The sequence below is a fragment of the Corylus avellana genome, chromosome ca5 (assembly GCF_901000735.1).
Source record: "Corylus avellana chromosome ca5, CavTom2PMs-1.0".
In the NCBI taxonomy this organism is placed as follows: Eukaryota; Viridiplantae; Streptophyta; class Magnoliopsida; order Fagales; family Betulaceae; genus Corylus; species Corylus avellana.
This window is the reverse complement of record NC_081545.1, coordinates 15241011-15259682: the sequence shown is the minus strand read 5'-3', so window position 1 is coordinate 15259682 and position 18672 is coordinate 15241011. Positions and strand designations below refer to the sequence as shown.

The following is an 18672-nucleotide window of genomic DNA, read 5'->3' as shown; positions in this document are numbered from 1 at the left end:
TAGATGGTGATGCTGTGGAGACAGTTTGTACTTGTGGAGAATATAATCAGGATTATCTTTGAGGTCTTAGATACAAAATGGTTGCAGGATATGTGGGAGTGTAGTGATAATGATGCTCGGCGCGATATGATCGATGTTATTTATCTAATTTATATGGTCAAGATTAGATATAGATAGTGATGTTTTTGAGGCTTTATCCATGTAAGGATTACACTTCCTCACCAATACACAAACGTCCAAAGCTTTTGTAAAAGCAATGGGAAGAATCAAATCATCAAGAGAGGGAAAGCTTTGATGGCTCTCAACAAAAACCCTGTTGTCTTACAATGGATAAGCAAGAACTCAAGGTTCTCTAAAGTATTTTCATGCTTAGCAACTCCAAACACCCTAATGAGCATCTCATTGTATTTAAAGAAGAGGAAGGGGTAAAGCTGAAATTTTGTGAAAAGGAAACCAAACAAGTTATGGTATCTTGGCAATAAATTTCGATCCCGAGCTTCGAATGACGACAATTCAACAGCTCTAGAAATCTCATTGCCAAATCTTCAACTTTATTATTTCACGAGCTTTTGCAAATTTGGATATTTTCTATGTCAAAAGTGGCTAGCAAGATTCCGTAGAAGCAAAATTTCGTCACACTACGACCAAAATCGTGTTGATCTTATTGCTTGATTTTTTCGGGAACACCATGACAACTAGATGGCGTGCTAAAATAGCCTAGGGATGTTATAACTTCGTCATGACGTCCGGAACAATCCTAGAAGATATCATGATTTTCAAATAGATGTTCATGTTATATCTAAGTGCCATATGTCTCTAGAACTCAAAAAACTCTTGAAACAAGTGATATCAACACTTCAATCTTGATGATGTCAACAATTGTCACTTTGAGCTTATGTCATCATGACGGTGTCGTTGCATCTTCATGATCGCAACTAGCATTTCATCCTCAACTTTGTCATACTTGGTAGGACTTAGGACTTTTCGTCATGACGAGATGTAGACATCATGACGATTAAACTTCAAAGTGAGATTCAAATATTTTTTGTCCAGATTTCATCATGACAGAATGATTATGTCATCATGACAGAAACACACAGTAAACAACGAGGCAGAATAGGCTAATTTCGTCATGGCACAATAATTGCTTCAAACAACTTCGTTGTGACGTCTTCATGACGAAAACTTCCAAAACTATCAACCAACTACTTTTTTCAACATCAAATCCCTTTGATATGAAAAGACCAACTAGACAAGTTCTGACATGCTGAATAAGTCAAATTTGTTAATTCAAACTTTAAGCTTGGAAAAAAAAAAAAAGATTCAAAAAATCTAAATTTAGAAGAAATCAAAAAAATCTAATAACACAATAATAATTTCAAAGAATAAATTATTTTTTCTACCCACCTCGTCACCCCTTCTCTAGTCCATGGAGTGACGGTTGAAGAACAAAAATATTTTTGTCTCTTACTTCTAAGTAGTTGGTTAGGTTTCTTTATTCTTTTCAATAGTTATATATGAAATGGAATACATCTTTGATTTCTTCTTTGAAATTATTACCTGTGTTATTAGATTTTTTGATTTCTTCTAAATTCTTTTCTTTATTTTAAATCTTTTAAATATTCTTTTTAAAATTATTTATTTCTTAATTTTCAAATGTTCAAAAGATTAAAAAATGCTAAGCTTTGGAACCAAAAAACTATTGAAAAATTAGACTCTATTGTGAAAACACTAGAGGATTCTTTGACAAAATTAGACGAGAAAGTAAACCTCAAGATGGAAACCCTAATGGTTATAGAGAAATATTAATGCTCTTTCTGAACTGATGAAGATTCAACCTATAAGTTTGAAGAGACCCGACTATTAAATAGGATGTTTAGGGAACTAATGACAACCTTGACATGAAGGGAAAGGAAAATGACGTACTTTGTTAAAATGTTCATGAAGTTTCTTTAAAAAAGATGATGAAACTTTTAAAAAAGAATCAAAAAACAAGAAACAATTAAGTCACATAGGTATAGAAGTGATAAAAGGACTAATAGGAGAAACAAGAAAAACCAGAAGCAAAGCCTTAAGGAATAAAGTGCTTTGAGTGCAAAGGTTTTTGTCAAATTACTCATGATTGTCCAAAGGAAGAGTAAATAAAAATTAAAAGTGTTGACTATCAAATGAGATGATACTAAGTTAGAAAGTGGTGATCAAATGATTCTTCTTTTGAAGATGTTACTAGTTAATCTATATTTTCTATATCATGTGTAGACATTAGATAGACATTTGAGTCTATGTTTAATTGAGTTAATTTTGAAGTTGTGATGGTTGAAGATGTAATTGTGAACTTAACCATGAGTAATTGAGAAAATGGGGAAGATATTTTTTGATGCTTTCACAAATTTGTATGAGTCTACAAAAAAGGAAAAAAAAATGATTTCATCCAATCAACTCAAAAATGTGTAAAGTGAGAAGAAACTTTTGAAATTACAATTTTAGAAGATAAAGATCCTTGCAATTAAGCTAAGGGCTCAAAAAGGTTGTTCTTCTACCAAAAAAAAAAAAAAAAAGGAATTCAACTTGAGAAGGAAGAGGAAAGTAATAAAGTAAATAAGTTGGAAAAAGACCTTGAATGACGTCGAATTATAAAAAAGCCACTAAAGCCCGAAGGAACATAAAAAATAAAAAACTTGACAATCTCTTAAGCATTGGAAAATGTTCTTATGAAAAAAAATGTTTAGGATAGATATACTCTTGTTGAGTATACATGTGTATGTGTGTGTGTCAAAAGATTGAGGTTAACATTAGAAAGATATCACAAGTGTGTGTGGTTAATAAACCCTAGTTAGGCCAAATCGGTATCCTAAGCTTTTGGGTTGAGTAATGTCCCAACTTACTATATTATGGTATCAGAACTGATATGATGTGCGGTATGATGGAGTGGCACAGGTTTCGACAAGGGTCCCTAGAGTAGGGATAAAGGTGCGGGCATAGAAGATTGTCCTTGATGTAAAGGGAAAACGTTTCATGGAAGAGGGTCTATGATGTAGATCTACTCATGTGAAGCAAGTATAGACAAACTTCGTTGATCACGAGGGTAAAAAGAGATTAGATGCCTATGTATCACAATTTTCAAGGACCATAGGAAGAAAGAAAATTTCTCAAATGCAGAAAGTACTCCAAGGAAGATTATGGAAGAAACTATAACACCTAAGACAAAAGTTATTCAAGTATGGAAAAAAAATGATTAAAATGTCTAGAGGAAGAAAATATTTGGTATTGTTATAGCCGTTAGCAGGCTGTTTAAGAAATATGTAAGGTGATAAGTCTATTTTCAAAATATTTTGGAAGAAAATGTTTGGTAGCTACAAGTTCAAGAAAAATGTAATGTGAAAAGTCCTTCTTCAAACACTTAAATATAGTAAAAGGAAATTGAAGTAACCCATGTAGTCATCTTTGATCATAGGACCAAACCTAAAGTACTTGGAAATGGAAAAATAGTTGTTCTCGGAATGGGCTTTTTAAAAGGTCATAGTATGTACATCAAATAAATATTATAATTTATCTTCTAATGCTTTGATTGGTTGTAAGTAAATTTTAGTAAGACTACGCTATTGAACATAAGTTGGTTAATGACTAGGTTAGTATCTATTCCACATATTGAAGGAAAATAACCTAGAGACATACACAAGAAAACTTGCCATCTGGCAACAAGACTAAGTGTGTTAGTGATAAATAGTACATTCTAGGTGTTGTAGATTGTTTCTCTAAAGATAGTTGGATATAACTTTTGGGAGGGAATTCAATTTCTTTTGAACTTCAAAAGCATTTATATATAATACAAAATAATAAAAATTTACAATAACTTGACTTACTTAGTCTTAGAAAAAAGTTTGAAGGTTTCAAGTATGCAGAGGAATATAATGAGAACGAGATAGCTCATACATATGTGGTAGATAGGAAGAATATATATAGTAGATAGGAACAATATATATGAAAAATATATATTCTTCACTTATTACTCTTAAAATAGATGTAGTAGATAGGAAGAATATATATAGTTCAAGAGATGGCATATGTAATGCTAGACAATAAATCCCTTTCTCTCATGGGTTGAAATGGTAAATACAACTTACTATACATTGAAACAAATTTATATCTGACCTAGAACCAAGCAATCCACATATAAGTTGTAGAATGGAAAGAAGACAAATTAAAATATGAGCTCAAGGATAGCTCTTTATTTGTTTCAAAACATGTTCTTTCTCTCTTATTTTCCTTTAAAAAATGAAGCCCAAGCATACACCAAACTGCTAAATTGCCACAAAAACTCAAAATCTTCATTTTCTTCAATCATTGATCACATTTTTGTAATTTTTCCTGGAATCCACTTTTTTTTCTCCTTTTTTTTTTTTTTTTTTTTTTTTTTTTCAATTAGAAGGGGTATTGGGCAGTTGTAATGAATTTCTTGAAGATTTTGCGTATAAATAATTGCCAAATTTTCTTTGTTTCATAATTTTCCGATGAATCCATGGATTTAGCTACGAATTTCATGATTTTTAGGCTAAATATTTTGGATTTTGCACAAAACCCATGTAGAATGCCACAACATATAGCATTTTTTAGGTTCCAAAGATTTAGACCACCAATGTATCCTTTATTGATTTAGACCTTTAAAAATAGATAAGGTTTGGACATATTTTTGGAGGAATTTAATCATATGGTGAGTGTCGTTGACTGAAGTTGACCAAGGGTGATATTTTGACTTGTCCTAATATGATGTTTTAGATCCTCTAAGCCTTGAAGTCATTTAAAATATTTTGATGTCAATTATAGGATCTCTGAGTAAACACTCATTAGGTACCATTTCACAAATCTTCGTAGTTCAAAGTTCTAGCGTGTAGATGTTTTCTAATGATTCTTTTGCAACTTTATTTGTGTCTTCAAGATTAAACAACTGTGCGAAAAGAGGCTACAAACTCATTACCATTGTTGAATGTTGGGAATAAAATTACACTACAAGCCCATCAGATTTTGGGCCTTAGGGGCAATGAGAGGCCCATAGAGCTATTAATTAAATAGCAGAAGATACAATCCAAGTGGGGTTCTATTGGAATAATCTGGGTCAAGAAGTCCTACTCAAAGTTTAAAGTGGAGTAGGAGCCCAAGTCCAATTCCAACTCTCAAGGCTCCCAAATCAACTAAAATAAGAAGAACTAGTCCACGTCTACCTTAACTCTTCAACCCATAAATAGGCCCCCACACAAGGTACAAAAACATCTTCAATGATCATACTAGAGAATATGGAACAGAGCTTAATTAGTCCTCATTGAGCAGATTGAATTATTGTACATTGAAGCATAATCTTTCTCCCGAAAATTGACTTGGGCATCAGAGTTTCCCCGGCATAGACACTAGCCGATTTTTTTACGCACTTATTATTTTGCAGCTATTGTGGGAAAACAAAGAACCCATTGAATATCAAAGATGCCTCGTAGAACGCGCAATTCACACCATACCGGAAACTATTAGACAGACAATTGTTCTAACAATGAATATTGTCTATGCAATTCTTATTAAGGAATCCACTTTCAATAATTCAAGCCTTACCTCTCTATTAGGTTTTAGAAACTGGCCTTATTTGGTAATCAAAATTTGGGTTGTAAAACTTTTCAACACCTAAGCTTTTTGGTGTATAAAAGTTGTTCATTTTAGTTGTAGTTGTGAAGTCATCACCTGGTCCATACTAATGTGGTCTACTCTAGAGGACTTTTAAAGAGGTTTGTCATCTAGTTTGTGTTGACACTCTAAGTTGTCACAAAAGTTAACAATGAAACCCTAGTGATCGGGTTGATGCCATGAGAAAACCTACAGTAAAAATGCTTCCTTTTTACAAATTACATGAAGGCTTTTCTCCAACCCTATAAATAGAATACGATGCCCATTTTGTATGTTTGAAACCCACATTAAACTTTAGTCTTAGAACTGCTTGAGAGGATTCCTTTCTTCATCCTTGTGAGCCAAGAATGCATTTGTTAGGAGCCATTGTAGCTCCAAACTCTTGGAGATTTATTTTTGTTCAAACCAAACACCACCATATAAACCGTCAATCACCTTAAGTCTATTGGGAAATTGGCCATTGATATGGTGACCCAAAAAATTAACTAGGCCTAGATAGCTTAGTTCGAGGGTTAATTGAACTTTGGGTCACGAGAAACAGTTGGAATGGCATTTTGGGAATTTTTGGACTTTTTGGCTGAATGCTTGCATGGGGGACCACTCGAACGTTTGCCTGCAAACAGTACACGAATGTTCGTGTGGGGACCGGCAGAATGTTCGTTGACTTTTGGTTGACTAATGGACATTTTCCAAGCATACAATGCAACCCTAAAACCGCTGGGTAAATAGTACATGAACGTTCGCCCCCGTAGTACTAAACGTTCGCTGCTTTTCAGTACTGCTCCTGGAGAGCTCACAACTTTTTCCACCTATAAATACCCTACCCCTCTTGACCCCTAAGCTCTATTTTCTCCCTTGTGCCCTTTGAAAACCCTATGTGATTGTCTTTGTGAGTTGTGAGAGTTCTTGAAGGATGAGAGGTGATTTATTGGAGGCCTTGCTTTAAGACGGTAACCTTCTAAGCTTAAGCTTGTTCTTTGCGTAGTCGTTATATGCTTTTTCTAGTTAGCTTAGTTGTTGGTTTGAGCTTCTAGCTAGGTTGTGTCTTTAATCTTGACATAAGATTGGTTTAGGATTTCATTCTTGTTGAACGTATTTTTGTAAGCATGGAAATGTTGTTTTGGGCTAGGAAGTGTTAGAAACCCTTTTATAGACTTACGGCTAATTTGGAGAGTCTTAGGAGAATATTGGACCAAATGAGGTTTTACCTGAACCTTCTAGTCGAATGTTCAACCTGGAACCCGAACGCTAGCCCAGCAGCCATTTAGGGGAACGCCATTTTGGGCCTGTCATTCAATAGCTCCTATTTTTATGTTCTATGTTTGTTTTAGTTTGGTCTTACGACTAATGTTAGGTTTTCCACAGATTTGGAGAACCCAAACACCTTGGAGGACTTTTTAGAAAATGTATATGACCCAGGTGTGTATGAACTCACATAATGCTCACCATTTCTTTTCCCACATTACACGACTATTTTGTGTACCAAACATGCATATTTACAACTCTCATGGAATACATTTTTTTATTTCGTGAACTCTTTCATTTTGAAAATGTGCTACTTAGTAAGATGATGGAACAATGAGACATGTAAAAGCATGCATGTAATATAGACAAGACTAATTGCATCATATGATATGGTACACCGGTACGTGCGGGATAACGGCCTTGGGCTTACTATACATGTTAACTTTATAGTCAAATGCATGTATGTTTATATGGGCTTCGGATCCAGAGGTTTTATCTTTACTCTGGTTGTCATAATTCTAGTATGTAGTTATTACTTCCTTATTCTTGTAGTTAAAGTCTTATGTTGTATTCTCTCAATTAGGAGAGGTTAAGATCCCTGAGTCTTGTCCCGTGAGGGATAAGGCTGGGGGACAAACCATGGGGTCAATTACCACTTAATTGATTTCCATTGGGCGTTATAGCTGGTATCAGAGCCTTATGCTTTGAAAACTGCAGGATATAGGAGGAGAAAGCCTAAGCAATGATCACACCAGAGAATAGACTAGTTAGCTGTTTGGACTAAGTCCATAGGTTGGTCGCTTGGTTCTAACCTAGTCGGTTCTAACTCTACTTGCTGTTGTAGAGAATGTCATCCAGAAGGAATCTAGCAAACAGACCACACGCTCTAGAAATTGGGAATGTCGGGACGACACTCATCTAGAGCCTGTGGACATTCCAGTCTACGAGGTAGCACCACAGGAAGAGATCAAGTGAGGGATGCTATTGGCCAACTAGTATTGGCCTTGAAGCGAGATAGGGTGGCGAGATAGTATCGGCGTTGTTCCTTGAGGGACTTCTATAGTCATCACTCTGATAGTTTTGACGGGACTGGTGATCATATCAGCGCGGAAACTGTCTGAATGATATGGAACAGCTACTGACTACTACTTGGTGTACTACTAATAAGATGACTGGAGAGGCCAAGCGTTGCTGGCAAGACGAGAAGGTTGTACCCGTCGCTGAGTTAGGATCAGATACCGCCATTACTTGGACCATCTTCAAGTACGAGTTCAATTGACACTTCTTTCCTAGGGTCGTGCAAGAAGAAAAGGCACGGGAATTCATGGACTTGGTCTAGGGAAGGATGTTGGTGATTGAATACGCCACGAGGTTTCTTCAACTATCGAGGTTCGGTATATACCTCATCCTGGATGAGGAGAAGAAGGCAAAGAAGTTCGAGCGGGGTCTGAACACAAGTATTTAGACCATGATGACCTGCTTTGACATCCATAATTTCTCCCAGTTAATGGATCGGGCTTCGATCTAGGAGGTGAGTTTGAAGGAGAATGTGGTGGAGTTCGTAGACCAGAAGAGAAGGGTTTAAGGACCTCGTACTTTGTTTGGAGGAGTCGGGCCAATTAAGAGGATGGCGGTGGGAAGTTATCTCCCACAATGACCACAAGGATGTGCCCTGAATACCTCCCAGGCCCAGCAGCACTAGAAGGGTCAGATGCCAGAGTTGCTCTGGAGGTGCAACAGGGTTCACTGGGGACTCTGTAGGATGGGTGCGGGGACATGCTAATGGTGTGGCCAATTCGTCCATTTCAGCAAGGATTGTGTGGGCATGGCAATTCCTCAGTTAGGGAATACTCATTGGCACCAGAACGAGTCTACTCGCTTATTCTAGGAGAGACAGTAGTAGGATCGGAAGTGGTGTGAGGTACTATTCCTATAATTGGATTTGAGGCTTTTGTTTTGTTTGACTTAGGGGCTACCCACTCTTTCATATCTATTACATTTGCAAGAATGTCTAGACTTATGGTGCAAACTTTGGAAACCAGTCTTGTTGTAGCTACCTCGTAGGCAAAACTATAATCTGTAACGCTGCAGTTTGCAAATGCACTGTGAGCATCTGTGGAAGGGTACTTCCTACAAGCTTAGTTGTTCTCCCTATGAATAGTTATGACGTTATTCTTGGGATGAATTGGCTGGCAAGCATTTTGTGGTTGTTGACTGTGCTCATAGGCAAGTTACGCTTAGACCGTGGGGAGAGGAAGAAGTCACGTTCGTCGGATCACAAGTGAGGTCTTTACCTCCCACTATTTCGGCCGATCAGGCTAGGAAGCTTATTCTGGGAGGTGGCCAGGCATTTTTGGTATTTTTTATCACCCAAGCAAAGGAAGAAGAGAAGAACCTGCAAGATATCCTTGTGGTGTGGGACTTTCCAGATGTCTTCTCAACAGACTATGCTAGATTGCCACCTTAGAGGGAAGTTGAGTTTGGAATCGAGTGTGTGCCGGGAACTAATCCTATATCAAAGGCACCATATAGGATGGCGCCATTGGAGTTGAAGGAGATGAAGGAACAGTTGGAAGAGCTACTAGATAAATGGTTTATCTTCCATAGATCATTACCGTGGGGAGGGTCGGTGTTGTTTGTGAAGAAGAGGATGTGAATTGATTATCGTGAGCTGAGCAAGGTCATGTTTAAGAACAAGTATCCTTTTCCAAGGATTGATGACCTGTTGGATCAGCTGCAAGAGTTGCACTAGGCTTAGATAGCTTAGTTAGAGGGTTAATCGGATTTTGGGTCAATAGGAACAGTTGGAAGGGCATTTTGGAAATTTTTTGACTTTTTGGCAGAACGCTCTCATGGGGGACCATACGAACACTCGCCTACAAATTGTACACAAAGGTTTGTGTGGGGACCGACCGAAAATTCATTGACTTTTGGTTGACCAGTGGATATTGCCTTAGCGTACGATGCAACCCCAAAACCGCTGGGTAAATAGTACGCGAACATTCGCACCTGTAGTACTGAACGTCACTGCTTTTTAGAACTGCTCCTGAAGAGCTCACAACTTTTTCCACCTATAAATACCCTACCCCTCTCGACCCCTAAGCCCCATTTTTGCCATTATGTCCTTTGAAACCCATATGCGAGTGTCTTTGTGAATTGCGAAAGTTCTTGAAGGAGGAGAGGTGATTTCTTGGAGGCCTTGCTTCAAGAAAGTAACCTTCTAAGCTTAAGCTTGTTCTTTACGTTGTTGTTATGTTGCTTTTTCAAGTTAGTTTAGTTGTTGGTTTGAATTTCTAGGTAGGTTGTGTCTTTAATCTTGACTTAAGATTGGTTTAGCATTTCATTCTTGTTGAACGTATTTCTTTATGCATGGAGATGTTGTTTTGGGTTAGGAAGTGTTATAAACCATTTTATAACCTTAGGGCCAGTTTGGGGAGGCTTAGAAGAACATTGGACCAAGTGAGGTTCTATGTGAACCATGTGGTCAAACATTCGGCTAGGAGCCCAAATGCTCGCCTAGGAGCCCTTTAGGGGAACGCAATTTTTGGTAGTCATTCAGTAGCTCCTGTTTTTATGTTCTACCTTCATTTTAGTTTGGACTTAGGACTAATTTTAAGTTTTCAACACATTTGGGGAACCTGGACCCCTTGGAGGACTCTTCAAGGATTTATACGATCCGGGTGAGTACGAACTCACATAATTGCATTGGACGACTAGTATGCTTGCCATTTCTTTTCCCACATTACACGACTATTTTGTGTACCAAACATGTATATTTACAACTCTCGTGAAATACATTTTGTTGCATTGTGAACTCTATCACTTGTGAAAATATGCTACTTAACAAGATGATGGAACAATTAGACTTGTAAAAGCATGCATGTAAATTACAGACAAGACTAATTGCATAGTATGACATGGTACACTGGTACGTCCGGGATAACGGCCATGGGCTTACTATACATGTTAACTCCATGGACAAATGCGTGTGTGTTTATATGAGCCATGGATCCAATGGTTATTTTGTGACCTGCACAACCTTAACGGGCGGGTAACTACAGGACGTACGTCATTAGTAGCATGGGCCACCCAAGGTCCAACTTAGTTGGGCTGCTAGTGTTGTGGATGGTAGCGTACAATAATCGGGGCACGGGAATTGTATTACAGGTTCTTTGGGATAGCGCCAACCCTCCTGAGAAGGGGTAATATCTCGGGTAGACATTAGTTGAACCATCACTAATTCTCATGATTATAGCTTGTACTATATCTATACTACATTCATGGATAATTGTCATACCTAAAATGCTATATACTTTACCAAATGGAGTTCATCACTAAATGGCATGGGTATTATGTGCATTATTACTCCCTATCTCTTTGGACTTACCCCTTTTATTTCCCCCCTCCATTATATATAATGGTGGTGGCCGACGACCTGATCCAGGTGATTTTTTAGGATATGGACCCAGTTTGGTTGAAGTCTATGTAGGACGATGGAGGAACCCCACGGGGCAGAGATGATTGAGATAGTGATCATGCTAGCACTAATGAAACTTAGGAGTTAATTTGTTATCTTATATTCAGACAATTATCTTGCTTTGTAACCTATTTTGTTGATCAGTCTTTGACCAGTACACTTAGAAGATTTATCTATGCCATGAGGTTTTATCTTCACTTTGGTTGTCATAATTGTGGTATGTAGTTATTACTTCCTGATTCCTGTAGTTAAAGTCTTCCACTGTACTCTCTTGATTATGAGAGGTTAAGATCTTTGAGTCCTGTCTCGTGAGGGATAAGGCTCGGAGACAAACCATGGAGTCAATTACCAGTTAATTGACTTCCATAGGGCGTTATAAGTCTCGACAGTCACACCAAGTCAACCAATGACTTCCACGAGAAGAGGAGCCAACAACAGCTCAATCATGTCAAGACAACCAATGAACATACCTCCATCCAACAATCTGTATGCATGGCCTTGTTCGGACAAGTGTTTTAAATGCAACCAACCGGGAAAAAAAAGGTCACATCAATGTCTACAGAAGCAGATGTTAAACTTGATCAAACTCGAGCCAGAAGGATCCGTGAATGGAGAGGATGATACACCCTATTCTGTGGAGGAAGAATTGGCTAACGTTGGTGAGGGAATTCCACTTTCCCGATCCTTAGTAATTTAGCGTTTACTTTTGACCTCGAGGCAATATGATCAATCTTAGAGCTACAAGATCTTTCGCATTCACTGCACGGTCAGCCAGAGGGTATGTGATGTGATTATTGATTGTGGTAGCGGGGATAATGTGGTGTCTAAGGAGATGATTTCAAAGTTGGGTTTGAAATCCAAGAATGACCCAGCCCTATACAAGATCGGATGGATCAAGTGGGGAACTGAGATACTAGTATCCGAGAGATGTCATTTCACATTTTCGATCGGTAAGCATTACTTAGATTCAATTTTGTGTGATGTGGTGGAGATGGACACAAGCCACTTAATCCATGGAAGACCTTGGCAGCTTGACGTGGATGCCCAGTAGAAGGGAAGAGAAAACATCTACATTACCTTTCAGGATGGTCAGAAGATAACATTTCGACCCTTACAAGAAGTCGAAAATTCTACCCATTCTTAGGGCAAGCTGATCCTCATGTCCACCGGATCGGAGTTGTGCTATCTCAAGAAGGAAAGGCTGTGGAATTTTTCAGTGAAAATCTTAGAGAAGCAAGACAAAAATGGTCCACAAACGAATTGGAACTCTATGTTGTACTAAGAGCACTCAAGGTATGGGAGCACTATCTAATTAAGAGAGAGTTTGTTCTATACATGGACCATCAGGCATTAAAGTTCATCAAAAGTTAGAAAAATCTGAATCAGATGCATGGTCGATGGGTTTCTTACATCCAACAATTCACTTTTTATGTTAAGCATAAGTCTGGAAAACTAAATAGTGTAGCTGATGCTTTGAGCTTCCAAGCTACCATGTTGATCACCATGAAAGCTGAAGTGACTAGATTCGAGTGCCTGAAGGAGTTATATGAGGAAGATAAGGATTTCGGTGAAATCTGGAAGCATTGCAAGGCAGGGCAACCAGTTCCTAAGATACATATTCAAGAGGGGTATCCATTCCGAGGGAATCAGTTGTGCATCCCGAGGAGTTCCTTACGGGAACAAGTAATCCAAGAATTACGTGGTGGTATTTTGGTGGACATATGGGAAGAGACAAGACCATAACTTTGGTAGAGGAGCGGTATTATTTGCCGCAACTGAAGAAAGAAGTTCATAATTTTGTCTAAAGATGCCGAACTTGTTAGGTCGCCAAGGGGCAAACCCAAAATATGGGTTTAAACATGCCTCTACCAATACCAAAAGCACCATGGGAAGATGTATTCATGGATTTTTTATTGGGTCTCCCAAGGACCCAACGAGGAGCATATTCTATAGTTGTAATTGTGGATAGATTTTTCAAAATGGCTCACTTTGTTGCTTGCAAGAAAACATGTGATGTTGTTAAAGTGGCCAATCTATTCTTACGAGAAGTGGTTCGCTTGCATGGGGTACCAAAGTTTAGCACTTCTTGCGAACATTATGGGGGCAGCTCGACACAACATTGAACTTTAGTAGCACGAATCATCCTCAGACAGATGGACAAACAGAGGTTGTGAATCTAACACCAAGCAATTTACTTCAGTGTATTGTAGGTGACAAACCAAAGTAATGGGATCTGGCTTTAGCTCAAGTTGAGTTTGCGTACAACAGCATGGTGACTCGATTTACTGGAAAAGCATTGTTCAAAGTCGTCTATGGAAGAGCTCTGAGACTTGCAGTAGATCTTGTAGTTTTACCTAAGTTAACGGGAGCTAGTATGGTAGTGGAGCATTTAGCAGAATGGGTGAAAGCCACCAAAGAGGGAGTTTGCCAGCATCTAAAGAATCCTATGCTAAGCACAAGACGGCAGCAAACAAGGGTCGGCGATCGAAGATTTTTTTAGGAGATCTTATGGTGGTGTATTTACTCAAAGGACGACTACCGACTGATACTTTTGGAAAGCTGAGGAAGAATAAGTATGGTCCGTGCGAAGTACTTAAAAAGATTAATGATAATGCATATGTCGTTGATCTTCCCGAGGACTTGGCAATATCTTCGACATTCAATGTGGCAGACATTTTTGAATATTTCCATCAGATGAGTCGGAACTTAACTCGAGGACAACTTCCTTTCAAGAAGGAGAGACTGATGTAGGATGTACATGTACGTGGCCCACCAAAGACTAAAAGAGTTTTTAGTTTTTATTTATTTATTTGATTTTTGAATTCCTTCCCCTACTAGGATTATATTTACTTTCCCTACTAAGATTATGTTTACTTTCACTACTAGAATTAGGTTTACTTTATTGTAAGTATTTCTCGTCTATAAATAGACTAGCTTATAATGTAAAACACACTCAATTGAATTATTATAAAATCACAGAATTTTCTCTCAAATACTCTGTAGAGTTTTATCTTTAGCCTGTGAGCTTGTTTTATTTTTTTGGTGAGAAGATGAAGATGCTTCTGATTATGGTTACTTAGTTTTCCTCTATGTCAGCAACTTTGACCATTATTCACGAGCCTCAAATCCATCTACCAAATCCATTTTTTGTGTAGGAAGATGATAAATTAGTTGATGAAGTGTTCCAATAAGACGAGTTCGTTGATGAGGAGTTCAAACATGGAGATGTTCATGAAGATGTTGAGAATCCTTCAAAAGGATTCATGGATTGGGATTTTCCATCAACCTATGATACCAATATCAATGATGAAGATCCTGTAGGGAGGTTCTTTGTCCTATGATCATGAGGAAGAATCTATAGTAGATTGGATCTATCCACTAATATGCGACATCTATCTTGAAGAAGAGGAATAGTTGGAAAGGTAATTGCTTAGATAATATTGAAAAGTTTGTTGAATAGAGTTCTATACATCATGTGCTTGATGAAAGCTTTGAAAGTGAAGTCTTTGATTTGGATGTTAATGAAGTTGATTTCCGTGGGGTACAAAATGTTATATCAAATTCCCTTGATGCTTATGTTTTCAATGATTTTTATGCGGAGAAGAATTTTATGTTCACAAGGGAAAAGATCGTTGATCCCTTTTGGCAGATAGTCATGGCACATGAATGGGAGAAGATGTGTGAAAGTCGTGTGAAGCCATAATTATTTGAATCTAGTGCGAAAAGTTTTTTAAGTTGATAATCGCAGTCTTGTGGTGATTAGGGAAGTACTATTTCTAGCAGGATTTTACATTGTTATGTTTTTGAAGAGAAAGGGATGGAAGGGATTGATTGAGCATCCGAAAGATCGAGGTCAGAACCATTAAAATTTGAGGACGAATTCCTGCAACCCGGTGAGAATGTGATGAAAGCCAGTTTTACCCGTTTATTATCAAACCTATTTTACTTTAAAAAAATCTTATCTTTTGATTCGGACATCGGATGGAAACAAACTTGATGGCGTTGGAAAGCTTATTCAATGAGATACAATTTTGTTTTTCATGGAAATTTCATAATTCTAACATTTACTAGGGTAAAGTTGTCATTTTGTATTCTTTTTGCTGCAAAGTGTTTTTCTTTCATTTTTTTATTATTCTTTTTAGGGTTTCAAATTTAGGTTCTATATAAGCCAAATAAGATGGCTTGAGCCATCGGTTTATGTATTTTGATTAGTTTATCAATATGAAACATTCAATGAGTGGTTTTTTTATTTATTCCTTTTGCCTAAACTTCTTGATAGAATCTTGATTTGAAAAGAGTAGCGATTCTATTGTTGTTTGCTATTGCAAACCCACTACGCCACCCTACATCAGGCGTCGAGAAAAATAGAGTTGTTATTTATTGTTACACTACTCAGAGTGCGTTGCAATTGGCAAAAAAATCCTAAGTTTCATGCACGGGCTAAACACATTGATATATCACTTCGTTCACTATATAGTAGATGATGGGTTTGAATCTACAAATTCTATCTGTCATCCCTAAGTTCTTCATCATCACACGCTCTTCCTCCATGGGTCTATATTTTACTTGATCATTTGAGTGACCAGCTAGAAACAACTCTTGCAGCTAAATTTATATCATTGGTGAAAGCTTGGACAAAGACATGATGCAATTCATGGTTACTTACATGAATTTTGTCTAAATTGCTCTTCATACCTTGGAAAGCATTTTCATGCCAAAAGAATTCATAAATAGAATTAGTCTCCTAAGAATAATCAACCGCCATCACTTGCACATCCCGTGCCAGCTATGTCTGCTGTATGATCTCTTCCTTCATCTTGACTTCAGATATTCTAATTTTGTTTCATAATAATTGTTTGACTACAACTACAGTGCATATGTTTGTGGTCTCGTTACATTCATTCTTCTTTTACTTGTTCTTTAACTTCATCTGTTAATGATTATATCTTTCTTCTCAGCAAACTCGTTTTCAATCTATGATTACACTATATACGTTCATGATCGAGTAATTTTTCATTTTGTACTGGTAATTGACACAAAGGGTTTCAAAAGTAAATAGAAAAGTGTAAGTGGTATCATTATTTCTCTACCCTTACAGTGCCATTTATTCAGCTAGAGTTAATTTTAGTTATGATTTTTCAGTCTTTGATTTGTTATATATCTATTGTATAAATAGTTGAAAATGTTTTCTCATATAATTGTCAAATGGGGTGATTGTTAAACTCCATATCGTGTTGATCGATATAGCTTCTTAGACCTTAGAAACTTAGGATGATGATCTTATGTACGTGGTTAGATTGGACGTACGGCAGAAGACCATGGGTTGATTAGGTTGTGAGAATACATAAATGATTTGTTTTTCAACTTGAAAATACTAAACTTTTGTTAGCATTATTCATATGGATTTGAACAGAATCTGTTGTCTTCGAATGGTAAACCTGGGATGTTGCACATGTTTCTCCATTCAAAGCACATTCAAAGCATCGTTCAAACTGTTGGGTAAATCAACTCAATCAACTCAAAAACACCATCAGAAGCCCATTCAATATGTCATACGAACAAGATATTTAAATACAAGTGACAAACTTTATATATGTTCAGAATGCATTCAAAAGTTTTTTCTAAGAGAATGCTCAGATATGAAATGGAAATTTGAAACATCCAATGCACGTCTAATTCGCTCGAAACTCGTTCCAAGTCCATTCAAAGAACACATATTAATGAATTTAAGCCTAGCTATTTGAACGTCAGTAATCCATCTGAAAGCTTTTGTAGGTATGAATCTTTCATACAGTTTTTGGGGTTTCCACAAAATCTATAAATTCATATTATTCTCACAACTAAAGGTTGGTTTTTGAGAAACTTCTCTTCACAGTTTTTCATTAAGCTTAAATATAAGCTGTTTGACACCCTCTCATTTGAAGCCGATTTTCAAGAGTGAGTTTTTATTCAGGGTTCGTATGACACTCATGTTAATTGAAAATATCCTCTAGAAGCTAAGTTGTATAATTTCCATATAGGATACTAAGTTGCAAATTGTCGATTAGAAGAATTTGTCGTGTAGGTTTGTTTAGTAACAGATTTTCAGGATCAGTATGAGGGTTTTTTTTTTTTTTTTTTTTTTTTGTATTGAGGTTGAATATAGATGTTTATTGCATATATCATTAAGAGGTTTTTGTTCTATGTGGCAGTACAATCATAAGTGAGGACCTGAGACAACCTAACTGAAAACAAAATCATCTTTAGAAGATGTCATTGAAATATCTATGGTGTTTTCTATGGGAATGAGAGTGGAGATGCGTTGAAGGTTTGGCTTTTAACTTAGCAGTAATGGAGCACTTCCTTCTTGTGATTCACATTACAATTACCAAATTGGAGTTTCATGTTTTGTTATAATTTCAACCCCAACAACCTTTTTTTTTTTTTTTTGTTAAGCCTATGTTGCGGTCTTCTGTCATTCTTATGCTTTTCATTTATGTTATTGTTACGCTTTTCACTCTTGTTTTTTGGATTATTTGTTCGATCAGTTTCTTTTACCAAGTTTCATAGTTTTTGTTTCTGTAGGATTGAGCAATGAGCCATTTGACTACCTGTTTCACATGAAAATGTCTACTTTAATTCTAGATTACAAGTTTGGATTTTAATGGTTTATTTGTCCATCCAACAAAAATAACAAACAAAAAACAATTTTATATGAATATGAAAGATTTTTTGTTAACCCATAAATTTATCAAGCTTAACTGTTTATTTAATTAATTACTTGTGTATTTTCTTGATTCTCTTGCATGTTATACGTTTTATTACGGTTATGGTAATGTATATGTAATACAGTCATAACTTTTTTTTTTTCTATAAAAATTTTTTTTAAAAAAAAAGCGGTGTTTTACTTTCTTTTTTGTGTTTTTTTTTTTTTAAAAAAAAAAATAATCTATTTTATTTTTTATAATATTTTCATTTAGAAAAAATTATAAATTTACAGACATTTAAATTTTTTTAAAAAATAAAAAATGAAACTTGTCAACGTTTCCTAAAAACATCATAGAAAACGCTGGTAAAAATGAAGATAACATGTTGGCATTTTTTTTTAATAAATAAATAAAATAAAATAAAATTCGCAGCAGTTACCCGAAGCTCCGACATTAACTTAATACGACGCTTCAGTTACTGGCCGGTGCCCACAAAAAGCTGGTAAAAAAAAACACTGGAAAATTTTTGCGAGCATTTTGTTGAGCTTTACTGGCGGTTTAACTGCCGTTAATTAAAGCCCAAATTTCTTTATAGGG

The 18672-nt window shown here is 36.6% G+C and overlaps 2 protein-coding genes across 4 annotated transcripts in view; one reads left to right on the top strand and one right to left on the bottom strand.

The window, feature by feature from the left end:
- The window catches only part of LOC132182975 (protein LIGHT-DEPENDENT SHORT HYPOCOTYLS 10-like), a 30483-nt gene that overhangs the window by 8811 nt on the left and 3000 nt on the right, over window positions 1-18672 (bottom strand). The gene's annotated exons all lie outside the window — the stretch shown is intronic.
- Window positions 9446-13132, top strand: LOC132181839 (uncharacterized). The gene is made up of 2 exons (XM_059595069.1): window positions 9446-9564; window positions 12850-13132. The coding sequence occupies exons 1-2, from the start codon at window positions 9446-9448 to the stop codon at window positions 13130-13132; spliced, it is 402 nt and encodes a 133-aa protein (XP_059451052.1).